The sequence below is a fragment of the Vidua macroura genome, assembly GCF_024509145.1.
Source record: "Vidua macroura isolate BioBank_ID:100142 chromosome W unlocalized genomic scaffold, ASM2450914v1 whyW_random_scaffold_68, whole genome shotgun sequence".
NCBI lineage: Eukaryota > Metazoa > Chordata > Aves > Passeriformes > Viduidae > Vidua > Vidua macroura.
Window position 1 is genome coordinate 1,310,095 of NW_026530538.1, and position 20,416 is coordinate 1,330,510.

The 20,416-nt window shown below is 43.2% G+C and overlaps 1 protein-coding gene across 1 annotated transcript in view; it reads left to right on the forward strand.

Annotated features, from left to right (window-relative positions):
- The window catches only part of LOC128822758 (DDB1- and CUL4-associated factor 12-like), a 119,843-nt gene that overhangs the window by 69,779 nt on the left and 29,648 nt on the right, over window positions 1-20,416 (forward strand). Inside the window, exon 3 of the mRNA XM_054004566.1 lies at window positions 18,522-18,728. Coding sequence (XP_053860541.1) covers window positions 18,522-18,728 — 207 coding nt within the window. The remainder of the gene's footprint in view (window positions 1-18,521; window positions 18,729-20,416) is intronic.

Consider the following 20,416-nt stretch of genomic DNA (forward strand, 5'->3'; position numbering starts at 1 on the left):
ATTTCTATCTTAATGGGTTCAATCTCTAGCTTTCCTATTTCCCCTTTATGGTACCACACCTTCGGATTAATTTTGTCTTCATCTTCTGACATTAAAGTATAAAGCTGTACCTGTAGTTCTCCTTGGTTCACTTCTAAATTTACTCCTAAAGCTATAATCAAATCTCTTCCTAGCAAATTATTGTCTGCTTCTGGTACTAATAACAAATAATTCAAACAAATCTTATTTTCTGATTCAATTTCAACATTTTCAAGTATGGGTACTTTAAATGGTTCTCCTTTTGCTCCCACAACTAGAGCAGTTTCTTTACTAATTTTACATCCTTTGGGGAGGTGCTGTATAGGTGATTGTCACACTACGACATGAAATAACTCACACAAGCACGTTAGATGCAAAAGAGAGGAAGAAAAGAACCAAAAGAGAACACTTTATTTTCTGATTCCACTATATATAGAATTACAAAAGTGACAGTGGATTGGAGGGTGGAATTGTCACCTCTCCAACCACACTGGTCAAACCAACAGTCCATCAATTCATTCCATCCACAAAGAAGAATGCAAAACAATCATTATTTACATAAACATGCGTGAGAACTCCAGTAGAAATATGTAAACATCAGAAGGCATAAAAAAACGTCTAGAAGAACTTTAAAACTCTCAAAAGAACAAGGTGACAGTTGATCTTTCTGCTCCAGTGTCTACTAAAAAGGTAACTTCTTCCCCTTGGGGACCTATTTTTAGTTTTATCAAGGGCTCTTTCAATGTTCTGGTCCCCAAGATGTACAGCCCATGACACCCCTATTTGTCCTCTTCAAACATTTTTTCATCTTTTCGTCATTGCTTACATCTTCTCTTTGTGTGTCCTCTTCTCCCACAGTAATAGCAATGATAATCTGCAGGACCATCTCCAGGGTTTCTAATTTGGGGAGGTTTCTTATAATCTCCCCTAGGTCTTTGTCCTTCTGTTCTAAATGCTTTCTTTTCCCCCTTCTGAGTTTCCCTCACAGCTGCTACAAATATCTTGGCTTTTGCCTTTTGTTTTTCTTCATGTCTCCTCACATACACCTTTTGGGCTTCCTGCAATAGCTCTTGGAGATCCCGGTCCTGCCAATATTCTAATTTCTTTAGCTTTTTCCATATATCTCCCCATGATTTTGCTACAAATTGAGTTTTAAGCAATGCCGCTCCTACTGGGGAATCTGGGTCCACTCCTGAATACATTTGCAGGCTCTTTCTGAGCCTCTCAAGCCAATCTGTAGGTGATTCATCTTTTTCTTGGTGCACACTGAAGGCCTTGTTAATATTTTGCCCTTGAGGTACAGCATTCCGTATCCCTTGTATAATGATATCTCTAAGGTCTCTCATATTTTGTCTGTTCTGCTTGTTCTGGTGATTCTAATCCTGTCTCTGACTAGGCAATTTTTGATCACCACATGGACCCTGCTGGTGTCTCCTTTCCCAGTCTCTCATTCCTGCTTGCCTAATCATTTCCCTTTCCTCAGTAGTAAATAGTATTCCTAATATAGCTTGAAGCTCATCTCAGGTGTAGGTATTTGGGCCTAAAAATTGGTCTAACCTCTCGGAAACCCCTAAAGGGTCCTCAAGCAGCCGCCCCATTTCCTTTTTAAATTCCCTTACATCCCCAGTATTAAGTGGGATTGTTACAAACCCTATTCCCCTTTCTTTTCCCCCCATAGGTACTTCTCTCAGGGGGAATAGTCTCTTCTTTTGATCTTCCTCCTCTTCACTAGAATTATTTTCCTCACATTGTTCTCTCCTCTTGCTCCGAGTCCTACTAGATGGTGGTGATAGTGGTGGAGCCGTCAGGCTCCGGGGCCTCTCAGGGGAGGAGGGAGTTTCCTGCCCTTGATAGGGAGGGGGCAAATTGTCTAATGGTTCCCAAGGTTTTTCTTTTTCCTCCACCTTTCTCTTTTTTTTTGTTTTCAGGGGGTATAATGCTATGGCTACAGAGGACCCCCTCCAAAGTGCTGCATAATCACATTCCTCCTGATCAAAGGGTTCCTTACTATTTACATAAATATTTAAAGCTTGACACATCCAATCATCAAAGGACCTAAACACAGGCCAATATAAATGATCAGGCCTAATTTCTTCCTTAGTCCACTCTACCATACAATAATGTACTATTTTTTCTTTACTTTTTCCCTTCCGAGAGGGCATTGCATCCCAATGTGCAATCATTAACCCCAGGGGGCTGTCCAGGGTATCTCTGGTAATTCGCTCCCTTTCTCATTTTTAGAGCCTCTCTGGGGGCTCCATAACCTTGAGCCTCTCTTGGGGCCCTTTGAGCCTCTCTGGGGGCTCGTTGAACCTCTCTGGGGGCTCCTTGAGCCAGAGGTCTTACTATTCCCCTGACCCCTCACGACCAGTGTCTCACACCACTCACTTTGTCCCTTCACTGGCCAAGCCCCTCACGGGGTGATGGAACTGCAGATAGAAGGACTCCTCAATAGTTTCGCAAAAATATTGCGTCCCACTCTCTCACTTTCACTCAAACGCTGTCACGTTCACCCAACCGAATGATACTCATACCCCACTGTTCTTGTCTAGATCTTCATGCACTAGAATTACAGGTGATTTAGACTGCAGTTCTCAGGGAGCTCAATTCTTTGCTTGCTTTCTTTACCGGGTTCGTGGTGCCATTAGCTCCCGGGCTATTGGCCTTTATGGGCCACAAAAGTGGGGTGGCCCCTGCAGTAGTCTCAGTCCGAGAGATCCAAGGGCATCATGTCAGGGTCACCAAAATGATATAAAATTTTGATAGCCAAACAAAATTTTATTTTTATATATTTTATTTTAAAGAAAGAAAGCAAGCAGCGCTGGGGTGGCCGGGGAGTCACCGCTCCACTAACGGCACACACCACTTACAAGTTCAGCAAAGTATATATACTGTTTTTAAGCCTACAAAGCATTTTCCAGTGTGCTTGTGTTCGTCCGAATCAGCAAATAGCAATAAGCTGGGATCAGCAATTTCATAATCTTTCCAGGTGGTCATTGGCTTCCTGTCCTTCTTGTGGTCATTTGGAGGGAGGCCTTTCACTGGTGTCTGCTAAATAATTATAGTCTGGCACAAGTGCACCAAGCTTTTTATTATACATAAGCATTTAGTCACTTTGTTGCAATATCCCTTAGCTTTACCACAACTTCCTCTTATTTTATTTTAAGCATCAGTCGTTTTTCTACCTCATAGAGGTAGATTCAGCGTGCATGGAATGCATGCAACCTTCAGGCCAGAAGAAGGTGCATCCTGGCAGACTACAAATCCACAGAATACGGGCATGGATTTGGTTCCAATAAACAGAAATGTCTCAAGAGATACGTCCAGTTCAATGAACTGGGCAGACATCAGGAAGAAAGCACTGAAAGAAAGAGACTTTGATATAGCAGACACAGATAGCATCTCATTTCCAGTGAGATACGTGAGACAAAATGAAGATCCTAGATGAGAACCTCTGGATCATGACGTGGTCAAAGATTTGATGGAAGCAGTGAAAAATAATGGTTTGGGATCCCCATACTTCAAACAGCTTTTGAGAGGCACATTCAACAATTATGACTTGGTACCTTTTGACTGTAGGTACATTGCCTCGACAATTTTTACAGATTCACAACTCCTGCTGTGGGATGCAAGATGGCGAAGGGCTCTCCTTCAACTGAGACATAGTTATGCAGGAGGGCCGCATACAGCTCTCACACTGGCTCAATCAGCAGGAGATGAACCTCATGACAAACCTGAAGATCAGTCAGCTGAGTTGCCTCGAGACGAGATTGCGGACATTAAAGAGGTGGCACGAAAGGCAATTTTGCAAATTCAACCAGTTGGAACTCCAGAAGGCATTTACACAGAAATAAAGCAAGGTCTTTCTGAACCCTTCACTTCATTCATCGATCGTCTCACGCAAGCAGTGGACAGACAAGTAAGTAATGAAGTGGCGAAGCCACATCTGCTTTGAAGCCTCGCTTTTGCAAATGCCAATGCAGAGCGCAAACATATAATTAGTGCCATGCCTGGTCAACCAACCATGACTGAAATGATAGAGGCATGCAGTAAGGTGGGCACACCTCAGCACATCACAGCAATCCAAGCAGGCGTATGGGGAGAACAGGTCGGGAAACTCCTTCAAGCGCAGGATGAAAGACTTTGAAGAACCTTTGCAGCTCTCCATGTAACTCCTCAACAAGATAATTCCACAGAAATAATAGCAGCAGAACTCGCCAAAAGGCCATGTTTCAAGTGTGGGAAATTTGGACATATAACAGAATATTGCCTAGAGTCTGCGGGAAATGCGACAGCACCAAATCATTGCCCAAGATGCAGAAAAGGGAGACACTATGCGAATCAGTGCTATTCCAAATATGACATAGATGGAAATATTTTACCATGAAAAGTGTTTCCCAGCGAGTGAAACCACTGCGTAAAGATACAAGTATTAGTAATGATTCAACTACCCAAAATTTCTCTGAAGACAGAACATTTGGGAAACTTCAATCAGATCTTATCTGTAAGGTCATCAGCTGGTTCCCCAATGATTTGACGTTTGGGGATTGATGGTAGTGAGCTTGTAACCTTTGTTATTTCTGTTTTCTATAGGTAATACCAATAAATAGTGATTGTTGTTAATATTACATGAATGCGTAAAAAAAGGTTGTCTTAACCCCTTCGAACACTTGCTGCTAATATATTGATTATATAATGTGAATTCACTGATTTTTGTGATAAGAATTATTATTAAGATATTGTTGTGATATTTACAGCCGGTTTTCATATGTTTTGCCATCTGTGTGATCACCTACAAGACACGTGTCTCTTCAGGATCCTGCCTTTTGTTTTCTAACAGCTTGTACATTTTCTTTATCCAGACTGCTAGTCTCGTGGCTTTCTTCATTTATTATTACAGAAGTACTCCAGCAGAGAGTCCAGCTGTAACATTAACTTCTTTGGGTTTCAGTTTTGTACTAGGCAATCAGTCTCTCATTCAGTTGCACTTCCTCCACCTTCACACTCTCAGTGTCCAGATCCAGGCTCATAATCCTGCCTGTGACCACTTTCAGATCTTTGAAGAAGAGGTTTGCTGTGTTCAAAGAACCTCTATCCTGAAGGAAACTTCAGAGGGATTAAATTACTTGATAATTTGATTGGGTTTTAACCCTAAGGTTTTTTACTCATAACTGCTATTTTTAAGAGCCTTGTTTTAAAATGTGTTAAGTGACACCCACCAATTAGAGTTTGGGCTCTGGCCAAGCTCTAGCTCTACTGAGATAGGATGATTGACAATAAACCCAGATGTTTTCTGCATCAAAAAGTATTCAAGTCTTTTTGGCTTGGCAATTTTACCCTCTATATATGACAGCTGAACCTACTTTTAAAGTGAGCTTGGAGAATCGTTATCTGGACATGATTTTCCAATTCTCTACTGATTTGAGGTTTATCAGCTGCTGTAGACTGTGGGATGACAGTTCAGTGTTGTAGCACTTAGTAATTATATAATTTCACATGTATTATTGATTATGTGTGTTATCTGATTGATTCCTAATTGCTGTTAGTTTATTCTTTACTGCATGCATTGTTTTGCTCTGATGTTTCCTCATGCTCATAACCAAAGAGTGTTAGTAATAGCAACTTATGTCGTTATCTTACATGTCTCTATGCAATTTTGCAAAACAGAACTGATCAACATTTTATTTTTCATATCAGGGCCCATTCTTCACTTCCAGGATTTTGAGAAAATCCTCCAGTCCCTATGGGGACATGGGTTTGCTTGTGTTTTAACAGGTGCAGAGTCCAGGTGGATTTCAGTGAAGAATGTGGATCTCTTATCAAGTGCAAGAAAACGCTGACCACTCCACAAGCAAAGAAGAAGACACACAGATGTGGATTGCACAGAGATTCCAACCCTTTGTGTTTCGCCCACAGAAGATTGTGGACTTTGGATTTCTTTATGGGTGTGGGAATCAATGGTGTTGTAGAATTTTTGTTCGATGATAGAGGGGTGATCAAGAGTTCCCAAACTAGAGTTCCAACAGGGGTGTTGCTGGCAAAATGTTCAAGTGACAAACACGAGCTGGTAAATGACTTTTTCTCATATTATAGAAACTTCTGTATCTAAAAGAAGCAGACCCTGACATTTATCTAGACAGCACTGTTCAAAGTCCAGTAACGACATAAATAAAAAATTCCTAATCCTTGCCTACATGCATTTTTTAAAATAAACTTGCCCAATGAAGAGATGAATGCCTAGAGTTAAGTTAAATAAGGCCTAGCAATTTATTACTCTGGGATTAATATGGTTTCAAATGGGCATCACAGCACAGTGCCTTCTCATGCTTGAAAATAAAGGGTATGGGAAGAAGCTTATGGGATCATGTACCCTGCAAACCCCCAGGCTTGACCCAGGTGTAAGGTTCAATTGGACATACTACATTCACATCAGAAAAGGAAAGCAGCACTAAAATCTGCAAACTTTTTTTTTTAAGAGTAAGCTTTTGTATATTTAAAGCAAATAAATACACACTGACAATTAAGTGTCTCACTCATGACTTTAAAAATACAAAGCAAGCATTCACTCACAGCACTGACTCCCAATATGATAGGACAGAGCAGACAACATGGGGTTTTTTCTGTCCCCAGAGAAAAATGCGAGAATAGACAGTATTAATAGTGGTACAAAGACTGGATTTGCTTTGAAATGAAGTAAAACAGAATAAGACACAGTAAAAAATAAGCAGAAGTAAAATGCACAGTGAAGTTCAGTAATAAGTAAAATGCATACTTTTAGAAGTTCAGTAATATTTGGATGGCATGCAATTTAGTTGATCATAAAAACACTGATGTTGTCCATCATTAGATCATAGAATCACAGAATCACAGAATAATGAGGTTGGAAGAGACCACTAAGATCATCAAGTCCAACCTATGCCCTAATACCTCAACTAGACTATAGCACCAAGTGCCATGTCCAGTCTTTTTTCAAACACATCCAGAGATGGTGATTCTACCACCTCCCTGGGAAGACAATTCCAGTACTTTATTATTCTTTTGGTGAATTTTTTTTTTCCTAATATCCAACCTATACCTTCCCTGACGTAGCTTGAGACTGTGTCTTCTTGTTCTGTCAGTTACTGCCTGGTGAAAGAGACCGACCCCCACCTGTCTACAGCCTCCCTTCAGGAAGTTGTAAAGAGCAATAAGGTCACCTCTAAGCCTCCTCTTCTCCAGGCTAAACAACCCTAGTTCCTTCAAACGTTGCTCATAGGGCTTGCATTCCAAGCCCCTCACCAGCCTTGTTGCTCTCCTCTGGATGTGCTCAAGCATCTCAACATCCTTCTTAAACTGAGGGGCCCAGAACTGGACACAGTACTCAAGATGCGGTCTCACCAGTGCCAAGTACAGGGGAAGAATGACCTCCCTGCTCCTGCTGGTCGCACAATTCCTAATGCAGGCCAGGATGCCGTTGGCCTTCTTGGCCACCAAGGCACATTGCTGACTCATATTCAACCGGCTGTCAACCAGCACCCCCAGGTCCCTTTTTGCCTGAATACTGTCCAGCCACACTGTCCCCAGCTTGTAACGTTGTAGGGGATTTTTGTGGCCAAAATGTAGAACTCAGCACTTAGACTTATTAAACTTCATGCTGTTGGAATCTGTCCATCCATCCAACTGATCTAAGTCTCTCTGCAGAGCCCTCCTTCCGTCCAACAGATCAACACAAGCTCCCAGCTTAGTGTTGTCTGCAAATTTACTAATGAAGGACTCAATGCCCTCATCCATGTAGTCTATAAAAATATTAAATAGATCTGGTCCCAGCACAGATCCCTGAGGGACACCACTGGTGACTGGCTGCCAGCTGGATGCAGCACCGTTCACCACCACTCTCTGGGCCCGGCCATCCATCCAGTTCCTAACCCAGCGAAGAGTGCTCCTGTCCAAGCTGTGGGCTGCCAGCTTCTCCAGGAGTATTCTGTGGGAGACAGTATCAAAGGCCTTGCTGAAGTCTAAATAGACAACATCCACAGCCTCTCCTGCATCCACCAGACGGGTCACCTGGTCATAGAAGGAGACCAGGTTGGTCAGACATGACCTACCCTTCGTAAACCCATGCTGACTGGGTCTGATACCCTGGCCATCCTGTAAGTGCTGTGTGATAGCACTCAGTATGAACTGTTCCATTATCTTACCTGGTACCGAGGTCAGGCTAACTGGCCTGTAATTACCAGGATCCTCCTTCCTACCTTTTTTATAAACGGGTGTCACATTGGCCAGTTTCCAATCATCTAGAACCTCACCAGTGAGCCACGACTCTTGATAAATGATGGAGAGCGGCTTCACAAGCTCATCTGCCAGCTCCCTCATCACCCTAGGGTGGATCCCATCTGGTCCCATTGATTTATAAATATCCAGGTGTCCCAGCAGTTCTCTGACTGCCTCTTCTCAGATAACAAGAGGATCATTCTGCTCCCTGGCACCACCTACCAACCCCTGAGGACAGTTGTCTTGAGGACAAACTGTCTTACCACTAAAGACTGAGGCGAAGAAGGCATTAAGCATTTCTGCCTTTTCCTCATCTTTAGTTACTAGGTTGCCTGCCTCATCCAATAAGGAACAGAGGTTGGTTATACCCTTCCTTTTACTATTAATATATTTGTAAAAACTTTTTTTATTATTATTTTTAACAGAAGTTGCCAAGTTAAGTTCAAACTGAGCTTTGGCCTCCCTAATTTTTTTCTACATGCCCTAGCAGCTCCCTTAAATACTTCCTGAGAAATCAGTCCCTCCTTAAAAAGATGATACATCTTTTTTTTATTTCTAAGTTCTTTCAAAACCTCATCGCTCATCCAGACTGGCCGTTTGCCTCGTCGACTCATCTTTCGGCACACAGGGACAGTCTGTTCTTCCGCCCTCAAGATCTCTGCTTTGAAGCTTGCCCATCTCTCCTGGACTCCTTTGTTTTCAAGGGCTGTTTCCCAAGGAATTCTCTGAATAAGTCTCTTAAATAGGCCAAAGTCTGCCCTCCAGAAGTCCAACGTAGAGATCTTATTGATATTCCTCCTTATTTCACCAATTATCGAGAATTCCATAATGTCATGATCACTGTGCCCCAAGCAGCCTCCAACCTCCACATCACCCACCAGTCCATCTCTATTTGTGAACAACAGGTGCAACATAGTCCCTCCCCTGGTGGGCTGGCCCACCAGTTGTGACAAAAAGTTATCCTCCACACACTCTAAAAACTTTCTAGACTGCTGTTTTTCTGCTGTATTAAGTTCCCAGCAGATGTCTGGTAGGTTGAAGTCGCCTACAAGAACAAGGGCTGATGATCCTGAAACATTGTTCAGTTACTTATAGAATAAGTTGTCCACCTCTTCCTCCTGGTTGGGTGGACGATAGCAGACTCCCAGTAGGATGTCAGCCTTGTTTGCCTTCCCCTTAATTCTTACCCATAGGGACTCAACTTCGTCGTCATTAGTTTCAATACCTATGACATCCAAAACTTCCCTAATATAAAGGGCCATCCCTCCTCTTCTCCCTTTTCTGTCTCTTCTGAAGAGCTTGTAGCCATCTAGTGCAGTGCTCCAACTATGTGAGTCATCCCACCATGTTTCTGTGATGGCGACTACATCATAGTTCTGCTGTTGCACCATGGCCTCCAGCTCTTCTTGTTTGTTACCTATGCTGCATGCATTGGTATACATGCACCTCAGCTGGGCTACTGATTTCTCCCCTAACTCAGGCTTACCACCCTTGGGCCTGCTTCCAGACAGCCCAGATGCATCCCCTTCCCCCTTCAAACCTAGTTTAAAGCCCTCTCAACAAGGTCTGCCAGTTCTTGAGCTAAAAACCTTCTGCCCTTAACAGAGAGATGTATCCCATCTGATTCCAGTAGAGCAGGTGCCGTAAAAGTTGCCCCATGATCAAAGAATCCGAAATTTTGCCGATGACACCAACCCTTGAGCCACTTGTTAATGATGTGAGTTCTCCTATTTCTTTCATCGTTTTTTTCTGCCACCAGAGGGACTGAGCAGAACACTACCTGTGCACCTGTCCTATCAACCACTTGACCCAGTGCCCTAAACTCCCTTTTAATCACCTTGACACTCCTCTTTCCAATCTCATCACGGCCAGCCTGGAATATCAGCAGTGGGTAATAATCAGAGGACTAAATCAGCTTAGGAAGTCTCTCAGTGATATTTCGTACCCGGGCCCCAGGGAGGCAGCAGACTTCCCTGTGGGATGGGTCCGGTCGACATACGGGGCCCTCTGTTCCCCTCAAAAGGGAATCACCCACTATGATTACCCTTCTTCTTGATGTTAGAGGTGGTAATCCGTTTTTTAGATGAGTCATAATTGGGAAACTCACTGGGCAGATAATTTTCTTATAAATCATCTGGCTGGGTCTCTAGATCCAGGGCCTCATACCTATTCTGAAGTGGCACCTGGCTAGGGGATGGGGGGCAGGAGGGATTTTTGTTATTACCTCCCCGAACAGGGATGCATTTCCACTCCCCTTCATCTACCAGGTGCCCCTCTATTGCCTGAGAGTGAGAGGCATATGAGCCCTCTGACTCTTGGTGGGCCTCCCTTAAAGATGTAAGGGCTGAACTCCACCAGTCTATTTCCCTTTCACTATTCCTGATACTCCTTAATCTTTCAACTTCCTCCCTAAGCTCGGCCACCAGCAAAAGGCGGTCGTTCACCTGTTCACACTGTAGGTAGGCCTCCTCCACAACACCCCCTGAAGCCATTGATAAGCTCAAACACTCCACACAGGAATGGGTCTGTACAGACGCATCCTTTTTGAAGGGCTCCACTTGGTCACATACACTTGTACCAACCACAGATTTCGACTGGGTTAAAGCCATTACTAGGAGAAAGCCTAAAATCAAGCAACCAATAAAAACACCTCACCTAACTAGCAAGAACCTGCAACCTTGCCCGCTTGCCCTGCCTGCGCAAACTGCTGCGCAAACTGCTGCGCAAACTGCTGTGACCCTGTTTGCCTACTCCTGTTTGCCATGCTCCCCAGAGGCCTCTTATAATGAGTCACTCAGGAATGAAGGAAGCTCCATCTCCTGCTCCTGAATGGCTCACAATGTGATTCCAGAGTTGATTTTACATCTGGTTTGTTGGTTGCTCAAGGAATAATGTCATGGTTCAAACAATAATGCAGGAAAGAGGACTCCTTTATGATTAACTAATACGATTAAGCAGAAGCTGTTTATTGTTTACATTATGCACTTTTTTATACATTCTAAAACTACTGCACACGCTAAACACACATTTCTTTATTGGTGCCTCTATCTTGTCCACGCGTTCAGCACGCACTCTTCAGATTATGTGATTGGTTACAGTCCAGGTGGTTCACTGCTCTCTGTTATCTAGTTCTTGCGTTCTTGGTATTCTGTTTCTCAGCCTCTTCTTTCTTAATTTAGCACAGTTTATGTCTTGTAACCTTGATGAATTCCAGAGAGCTCTAATAAGAATAACTAGAGATAGTTTGGCTGGGGCACAATGTTGCCTAAGTTGTTCAGATACATTGGTACAGAAGCCCAAACCTTTGGAATTATATGATTGAGTAAAACTTTCACCACCTCCGTTGTTGTGTTAGTGTGACAGGGGTAAGCCTCGGATCATCCACTGAAGGTGTTAACCAACACCGATACGTACCTATTTCCTTCTTTGCTTGGTAACTCAGCAGAATCTATTTGCCAGTAATCTCCAGGAAAATCTCCTGCCTCTGTTATTTCTAGCACAACTCTTTTGCCCATGTTTGGGTTGTTTCTATAGCAGATTTCACATTTGTTTGTTATAGACTGTACAACATCAGTAATTTCCCTTTCTATTATTACATTCTTCAGCTGTTTCAAAAGATTCCCTGTTCCCCTATGAGTGTCTTCATGTTCTCACTGAGGTAGGACTACAACCTGTCCCTCTGGTGTGACAGTCCATTCACTTACCTCGATTTCACCCTTTGTGCCAGAAAACTGATGGTCCTTTTGATCACACTTTGGGGCAAACCTTGTGTCCTGGTTTAGGGCAAATTTGGGAGAAAAACTCCAAAGGGGTTCCACTAGATGGCAGATTCAAGTGGCCCCTGCCCCAACTGGTTTGGGAAAATATTTCCTTGGAGAAAAGTGGAAAAAACCTGTTTTTTTAACAAGCAAAGCATTCACCAGCACAAAAAAAAAAATAAAAATTAACAATATTAAACAATAAAACCTGTGGCCACTTCAAAGAGATGAAAAACTCAGAAAGTCCCTGTCTTCGTTTGAAAAGACAGGAGTCTGTGAAGGAAGGCAAGGGCCTCCCATGAAATGGAAAAGGTAAACCCCCTCCCTCCAAATTACCACAATTTCAAAATAAAGAGGCTCTCAGGCAAAGATATGGGAATGGGAATAACAGTTGTTTACTAGGAAAAAACTAAATTAAAAAAAAAATGTAATTAGTACAAACAAAACTACTGGTAGAGTCAGAAACCTGACACCCTGAGGAGTCAGGGTGTTAGTGATAGTCCAGTTAAATGGTGGCTGCTCCTCCTGCTCCTGGAGTGGCAGATGAAATGCTGCTGAAGTGATGGTCCAGTAGAAGGGTGTAGTTTTCTCTGAAGGTCTGGTGATAGAGTAGATGGGCCTGGTCTTCCTCTGGGAATCCAGTGAAGAGGCTGAGCTGCTGTCTCAAGAAATGCTGATTTTATGCAGGTAGGGATGCTTGGCTCCTCCCTCTGGGTGGAGCATCTTACAATGGGATGATGCAACTTTATCAGTCATGCAGTGAGCCATTCATTGGCACATTAACAGAAGATATCTCCCCGGAGGGAGACATTGTTCTTGGAAGAGATAAGAAAACTGCCCAACAGAAGATACCTGCCCCACCTCCGACAGATGGCAAATAGAATATATGCTTATCTTACAAGCCAGGACACATGGTCTTCACCACGGCCTGCAGAGGAATCTCAGCTCCCATGCCTGGAGCACCTCCTCCCTCTCCTTCAGTGATCTTGGAGTCTCCATGCTGTTTTCCCTCACATGTTCTCACCTCCTCCTCTTTTCAGACTAGAAGAAAAAACTATTGTGCCCACTTTGTTTTGTTTTTCTTCTTAAATATTTTATCACAGAGGCATTACCAACCTCTCTAATTGGCCTAGCTTTGGCCAGTGGCTCATCCATCTTCAGAGCCATCAGGGATTTGCTCTGCTGGACATGGTGGAAGCTTCCAGCAGCTTTTCACAGAAGCCACTTCTATGGCCCTCCCACTACGAAAACCAGGCCAAGCAAAACCAACACAGTGGTCTTCAGATCCTCTGCATCCCCAACTCCAAAACCCCAGGGGTCAACCTTGAGTCTCCCCAGTGCTTTCTGCCAGTGGCTCCAGGAAGGATCATTCTCCCCAGCTGTGGTGTAGAACACATTTTTTACATCTTTCCCTGTCCTGACTGCCCCGAGAGGCTACAGCATGAACTGTCTCCTGTTTGATTTGCTCAAAGGCTTTTCATTGCTCAGGGCCCCATTGGAAATAATTCTTCTTCCTGGTCACTTGATAGGGAAATCTTATTATAATTTGGAATATACATTCTCCAAAATCCCGCAATGCCTAAGAAAGCTTATGTTTCTTTCTTGTGAGTTGGTGGAGGCATTACTGTTATTTTGTTGAGCACATCCACTGGTATCTGGCAAAGCCCATCTTGCTATTTTATTCCTAAAACCTGTATCTCTTGGGCAGGTCCCTTGACCTTACTTTGTTTTATAGCAGAATAGGCTTTCAGAAGGATTTGGACTATTTTCTTACCCGTCTCAAAAACTTCTACTGTATTTCCCCACACAATGACTTCATCAATGTATTACAGGAGTTCCGGAGCTTCATCCTTTTCCGGTGCAGTCTGGATCAGTCCATGGCAGATGGTAGGGTTGTTTCCACCCCTGGGCAGTTGGTTCCAGGTGTACTGGATGCCCCTCCAAGTCAAAGCAAACTGTGGCCTGCATTCTACTGCCAGAGGGATTGAGAAAAATGCACTGGTGATATCAGTTGAGACACCACTTGGCTGTCTTTGACTCCAGCTCTTACTGAAGTTCCAGCATGTCCAACATGGCAGTACTCAGTGAGTGTATGACATCGTTCAGGCCACAATTATCCACTGTCAGTCTCCATTCTCCATTAGACTTTTGCACTGGCTAAATGGGGCTATTAAAGGGTGAGTGGGTTCTGCTGATCACTCCTTGGCTCTCCAGTTAACGAATCAGCTTATGGGTTGGAATCAGGGCATCAGTTATTGCAATATTGCTGCTAGTTCACTGTTATGGTAGCGATCTGCACCTGCTGTTCTTCAACCTTCAGTAACCCCACAACTAAAAAGTTCTCTGAGAGACTGGGCAGGGTAGACATCTGATAACTTTCCTCTGTCTCCAGGGCAGCTATACCAAAAGCCCACTGGTACCCTTTTGGATCCTTGAAATACCCTCTCCTAAGGTAATCTATGCCAAGGACGGACAGAGCCTCTGGGCTGGTCACAGTGGGCTGCTTTTGCCATTCATTCCCAGTCAGGATGACTTCAGCCTCCAATACAGTCAGCTGTTATGATCCCTCTGTCACTCCAGAAATGAAAATGGGTTCTGCCCCTCTATAGCTTGATTTCATTAGGATACACTGTGCACTGATGTGTATTAGAGCCTTGTACCCCTGTGGGTCTGATGTGCCAGGCCATCGGATATACAAATACAGTAAACCAAGTTTTCCTTCTCTTCCACCTGGCTGGAAGCAGGGCCCCTCTAGTTCTGGTTATAGGATTCTCTACTTACTTCTTGTAGAAATGGATTAGAATTTTCTTCTGTAGGATCAGGAGTAAGATCAGTCCTTCCATTCTGCCTGAGAAACTGCCCACTGTAGCTTGAAGCAGCAGCTTTCCTGCAAGAACCCTCTTTTGTGATTGTTCTTCCCTGCAATTCCTCTACCTGTGCCTCTAGGATTGAGGTAGGTTTTCCATTCAACTTCCTCATGCCCTCTCTGTGGTCCCACAGGCAAAACCACTGGGTACCCCATGGTGTGTACCTTCTATATCCTCTCTTTTGAGCAAGAGGATGCTTAATGTTAATAGTTGAGATGCTGGTCACTACAGGTGTAGAGTAGGGCATATCCTCTTTGAGTTGCTGGAACTCCCAGGACAGTTTTTCCACAGCTGAGATGAGAGAGGAAGAGAGATTGTCTTTGCATTCCCAGAGCTGGTGTTGTGGGTTTGGGTTCTTCAGGGAAATTTTTTCCCATCTGAAAGGAGGATCCTGTGAGGGGAGGGGGTTGCCTGAGAAACAGCAGAATAGGCAGCTGGAACGACCATCAGGGACTCCAAAAATATCCTATGACTCATAGGACTACATCAATCCATTGTGAAACTCCCCGCCCTGGGGGAGGTACCACCTGAACCTGACCGCATATAATCTTGAAGTCTGGGGGTTTGGGACACCACCACCACCACTGGACAGATCCAGAGGAGGACCCAAACTTCCACAGGAGGACTAGAACTTCCATAAGACCACTGCTTTAAACAAGACTGTTTACAGAAAATCACGCTATTATTATAGATGAGTAATGAGATAGTTGGCTCTCACAATTAAGGGGTGAACATTATATGTATGTTAAGAGAAGTTTTGTAGATGTATAGTTATGTTACTGTAATATGTCGTCCCCCCCTGCATTGTTATCATGGGATGGCCTTGGTAGTTGGGGCATTTGGGGAGGGTTGGCTTGTTACTATAGTAATACCTGACCTCCAATCAAGATGTAAGAAAGTGATCTCCACCACTAGATAGCAAGGAAGGAGTCAACTGACAAGACTTTAGGAGGGGGTAGCAGTATAAAAGGCGGAGCATCCATTTTGAAGAGGAGCATGTGGCTGATAGTCACAGGGGCTCCCAGTGCTGTAATTTTTCCTTATTTAGTCTTTTTGTTCTGTTTTTTTTTTTTTGTTAAGGTTTTATAAACCTTTTATGAAAAAAGCTAATCACTTGTTTTAAAATTTTAAAAGTTTAATAGTAATAAAATGGTTATAAAAATAGAGTAATAAGAATTTGGACAATCAGAGTTAGGACAATACAGGACAATAAAAAACAAATTGCCCTTCCTAGGGCAATTAAGCCCCAAAAGCACACATGTTAACAAAGGATTAACCCTTAAAAGCAGTAGCCTGTTGCATATTTATATATCTCATACATGATGCATAAATTCTTTTCAAACAAAGGATGTTCTCTGGTTATTGTCAACTTCTTCCCCTTAATCCTGGTTAAAGATGGAGAGGAGGTGGAGGAATGTTTGTCTTTTCCGATAAGGAGGCAGTAACTCTTTAGGTGTCTTGTTGCTGTTATCTCTGTGCGAAGAATTTCTTGATTATTTCATCCCTTTCTTGAGCTAGTTAAAAAAATCTTACATCACATATTTCTATTTTAACATTATGTTGTAACCTAAAACTATATCTACCACACTACTTAAAAAAGGTTAATACAGGAATACTAATTAATACAACATAACACATATAATATTCCTTTGCAAAGAGCCAATCATATAATATGCACTTTTCACACCTTTAAAATTTTAAAAAGTGAGCGGTCATTTCTCACACTATGAAAAGCCAGTGTCCATAATGGAGACAGAGGAGTCCTGTAACTTTATTCAAATAAAGGGAGAGAGTCCACTGGGGCACATGCCTGCAGGGTTTTCTCTCTCGGGGTTTCAGTAGGTACAGCCTCCTTTTATCCTAAACTCCCAGCCGCATGTTGCCCCCTCTTCTTTTCCCCACTGGCGGAGGTACTAGGAAGGTACAGCCTTCCCAAACTGCCTACCTCATATCCCCCCTTGAACCTACTCTTTTACCCCAAAGTTCAGAAGTTCAGCCTTTTGCAGTCCCCACTTGTCTGTTTCAGGAGCCAAGCTGTCTGGGCCCTGTAATAAACCTGCTGCCCAAAGTCAGTAGAGACATTAAGACCCATTTCAAAGATGCTAGCACCCACACCTTCACCCATAGAATTGTTTATAAAGACATTAGCACACATCTTCCCTATCATGCACTTGTTCAGGGGTGAGGTTCAAAAACATTGGAGGTGCCCACTGTCCTAGGCCCTTGCCCATACTATCCTGCATACCCCATCACTCAGAACTATTCAGACTCAGGGTAAATCTCTGGGTGATGTTCTTAAATAGTTATTTTATCTAAAAGACCTGAACTATATGCAGCGACATGCTGGCTCCTAGCAAAAGGGCCAGGTTGGTTGCAAGGGTATTGAAACGATATTCAAAATCTTAAACATTCTCAAATATTACTGTAATCATCCTGGAGGAGAAGGAAAGCAAGAAGGTAGGATGGATGGATGGATGTTGGAAGATGTATTCAAGGAGAAAAGTCAGAAGATGTAACTGTTAATAGTTCCCAATAGATGGCTCCTGAGGTACAGATAGGATGGCAGTGCTGAGGACACATACCAGGTTAGTTTCATGACCAGTAGTTCTATCATATCATAGGCCAGTATTATGAAGTACAACAAAATTATAACCGTGGTCCAGGCCTCAAGGATGATAAACATCACCACAGGGAAGATATACTGCAAGTAAAGTGTCACACTGAGAAAAAGTGCAACAACTGTGAGAGTAAATAAATCAACATTGTGATCCATGACTATTAAACTAATATAATGAATGCTTATAAGAAATTTGTTTTAACATGCTCTGGTCAGATCTGTCATTGTCAACCCTTTGAGTCCCATTTTGGGTGCCAAAATGGACTGTTGTGGTTTAACCCCAACTGGCAGCTAAGTACCACACAGCTGTTCACTCACTCCCCCCCCTCCCTTCCCTGGATGGATGGGGAGGAAAATTGGAAAAAATGTAAAATCTGTGGGTTAAAATAAGAACAGTTTAGTAATTGAAATAAAGTAAAATATTATTGTTATAACAGGGAAAAAAAAATCCAAGAAACAGAAGTGATGTACAATACAATTTCTTACCACCCACTGACCCATGCCCAGCCCATCCCCCAACAGTGATTGGCAGTTCCCAGCCAATCCCAACCCCCTGCTCTATATACTGAGTATAATGTTTTATGGTATCCCTTTGGCCAGTTTGGGTTAACTGTCCTGGCTATGTTCCCTCAGCCTCTTGTGCACCTGCTCACTGATACAGAATAGAAAACTGAGAAGTCCTTAATTTAAAGTAAGCACTATCAAGCAGCAACTAAACATCAGCGTGTTATCAACATTATTCTCATACTAAATCCAAAATACAGGACTATACCAGCTACTAAGAAGGAAGTTAACATTATCGTAGCCAAAACGAGGATGGATGTTTAAAGTAAAACCCACAGTTATTTAATTTAGTTGTTTTAAGAAGGAATGTATGCATTTTCCAACCATATTTGCAGCATTTGTGGATTCTACATTTAAAAGAATGTTAGTTCAAAATAGGGATAATATTTGACCACCTTGGTTTTCTTATCTGTGTGATAATGACTTGTATCTGCTTTTTTCCTCCAGTTATTTGTAATAGATGTCCAGACTGGTCAAATTACCAAGATTCCTATTCTGAAAGATCGTGAACCTGGCACGGTGAACCAGCAGGGATGTGGTATTCATGCCATTGAGCTCAACCCTTCAAGGACCTTCCTGGCCACAGGTGGAGACAACCCCAACAGTCTTGCAATTTATCGTCTGCCTACACTTGATCCTGTGTGTGTGGGAGATGTAAGTGGAAGTATTTGAGAAAAGTTTATTCTGTCCCAAGAATTGCTACTTTGAAGTGCGTAAGGTCAGAGCAAGTTTAAAATTTGGGAGTTTTGTGGTGGAGAGTGAATTTCTGAAAGCTTGAAAATATTCCTGATCAAGTTGTCTTTTTTGACAAGATATCTTAAATATATGAGAGGATTCTCAGGGTTCTAAGTCAGATTTCTTCTTTCTTATCCTCATTCAGGTCTACTTCAGATTACTTTTAAGCATTGAAAATGTAACAAAATCTTCACTGTTAAAGTCTATTTGGGTGATGATGATCTCTGAAACTTAGCTTTAATGAAAAAGCTCATTTGAGAAGTTGTAAAGATGATTCAAGGCTTTCCATTCTCCAGTGCAGCTTTGTCATGGGTTGGCGCTGGTGGAGTGCCAGTGCACCCATGAAAATATATTTTTCTCAAATGGCTGCCGTGAGATGTGACCAGAAACAGAGCAGAGCAGGCTCAAGTTTAGAAATAAAGAAAAAAAACTTGATTAACCTACACTAAAATAAAAGGAACACACAACATTCAGGATGAAAACCTTCTGAAATATTCCTCCTCCTCCCACCCAATTTCCACCAAAGCACAGTGAGATAAAACCTTGGATTCTCGATCAAGTTACCACCTCTCAGATAATCAATTTTCAGTTCATCACGGGAGAGAGGAGTCTTTCTTGTATCATAGTCTTCCACAGGAAGCACAGTTGAAACCTCTTATGTTTCCATGTCACACATGGCACCGCCCAGAGAAAATCTGCCATCGTGACATCCTCCTTCCATGTACAGTGCTCTTACCACCGTCCATGGACCAAAACTGCTTATAGGGTTCCTTTTAAGGATGCTTTGCCAAGTACCAAAAAACAATTTCTCATTTTGGGACAACAGTTCCCCCCATTTTCTCCTCCCCTGGGGCTGAGGGTCTTGAGAACAGAGATCTTCTTCTTCTTCCCTGAAGACAGAGGGCACCACCACACCCTCCTCATCTTTCTCTGTTCACTTCACTCCTGCACATGGGGTCACTGCAGCAGGTCACTCTCACTCCTGCACTGGCAATCACTGCAGCAGGTCACTCTCTTGGCTCAAGCCATTGCTTCCCCCTAAATGCAGTCTCTGTGTTACAGGAAAATTGGTTCAGTCTATGGCTATACAAGAAAAAGTCCAGCCAAAGCCCACTCCATCATCTCTTCCCACCTAGGATTCTTTCCCATCTTCTTCTGACATCTCAGGCCCCAGGCTGTCTCTCTTCTCTCAGACCAAGGAGGATTAGTGTTTTGCAAAGTTTTCTTTGTCCAAGAAAGGGTTAAAGTCTCAGGCTCTCCTGACCCCAAGATGGCTGAAATCTCACAGCAGGCTGCCCAGGACTCCCACAGCTGGGCACCTTCCCCCTCTTTCTCCTCTGCCGGCTACTGCAGGCACATGATATCAAATTTCAAAGTGGCACAGACTCTCTCTCTCTTTCTCTCTGGGGGGGCTGCCCGGGACATCTCGGTGTCTCTCCACCCCTCCGTCCTGCAGGGGCCGGCCCGGTTTCATTCCCTTCACCCCCCCTTCTCTGTCCGGGCTCCTGGCCTACCTCAGCCTAGGCCGTGTGGCTTCCCCTCCCCCACCGAGCCTGTGGCTGGGCAGGGGAGGACTGAACTCTTCACTGACCGGAACAAAAGAGAGA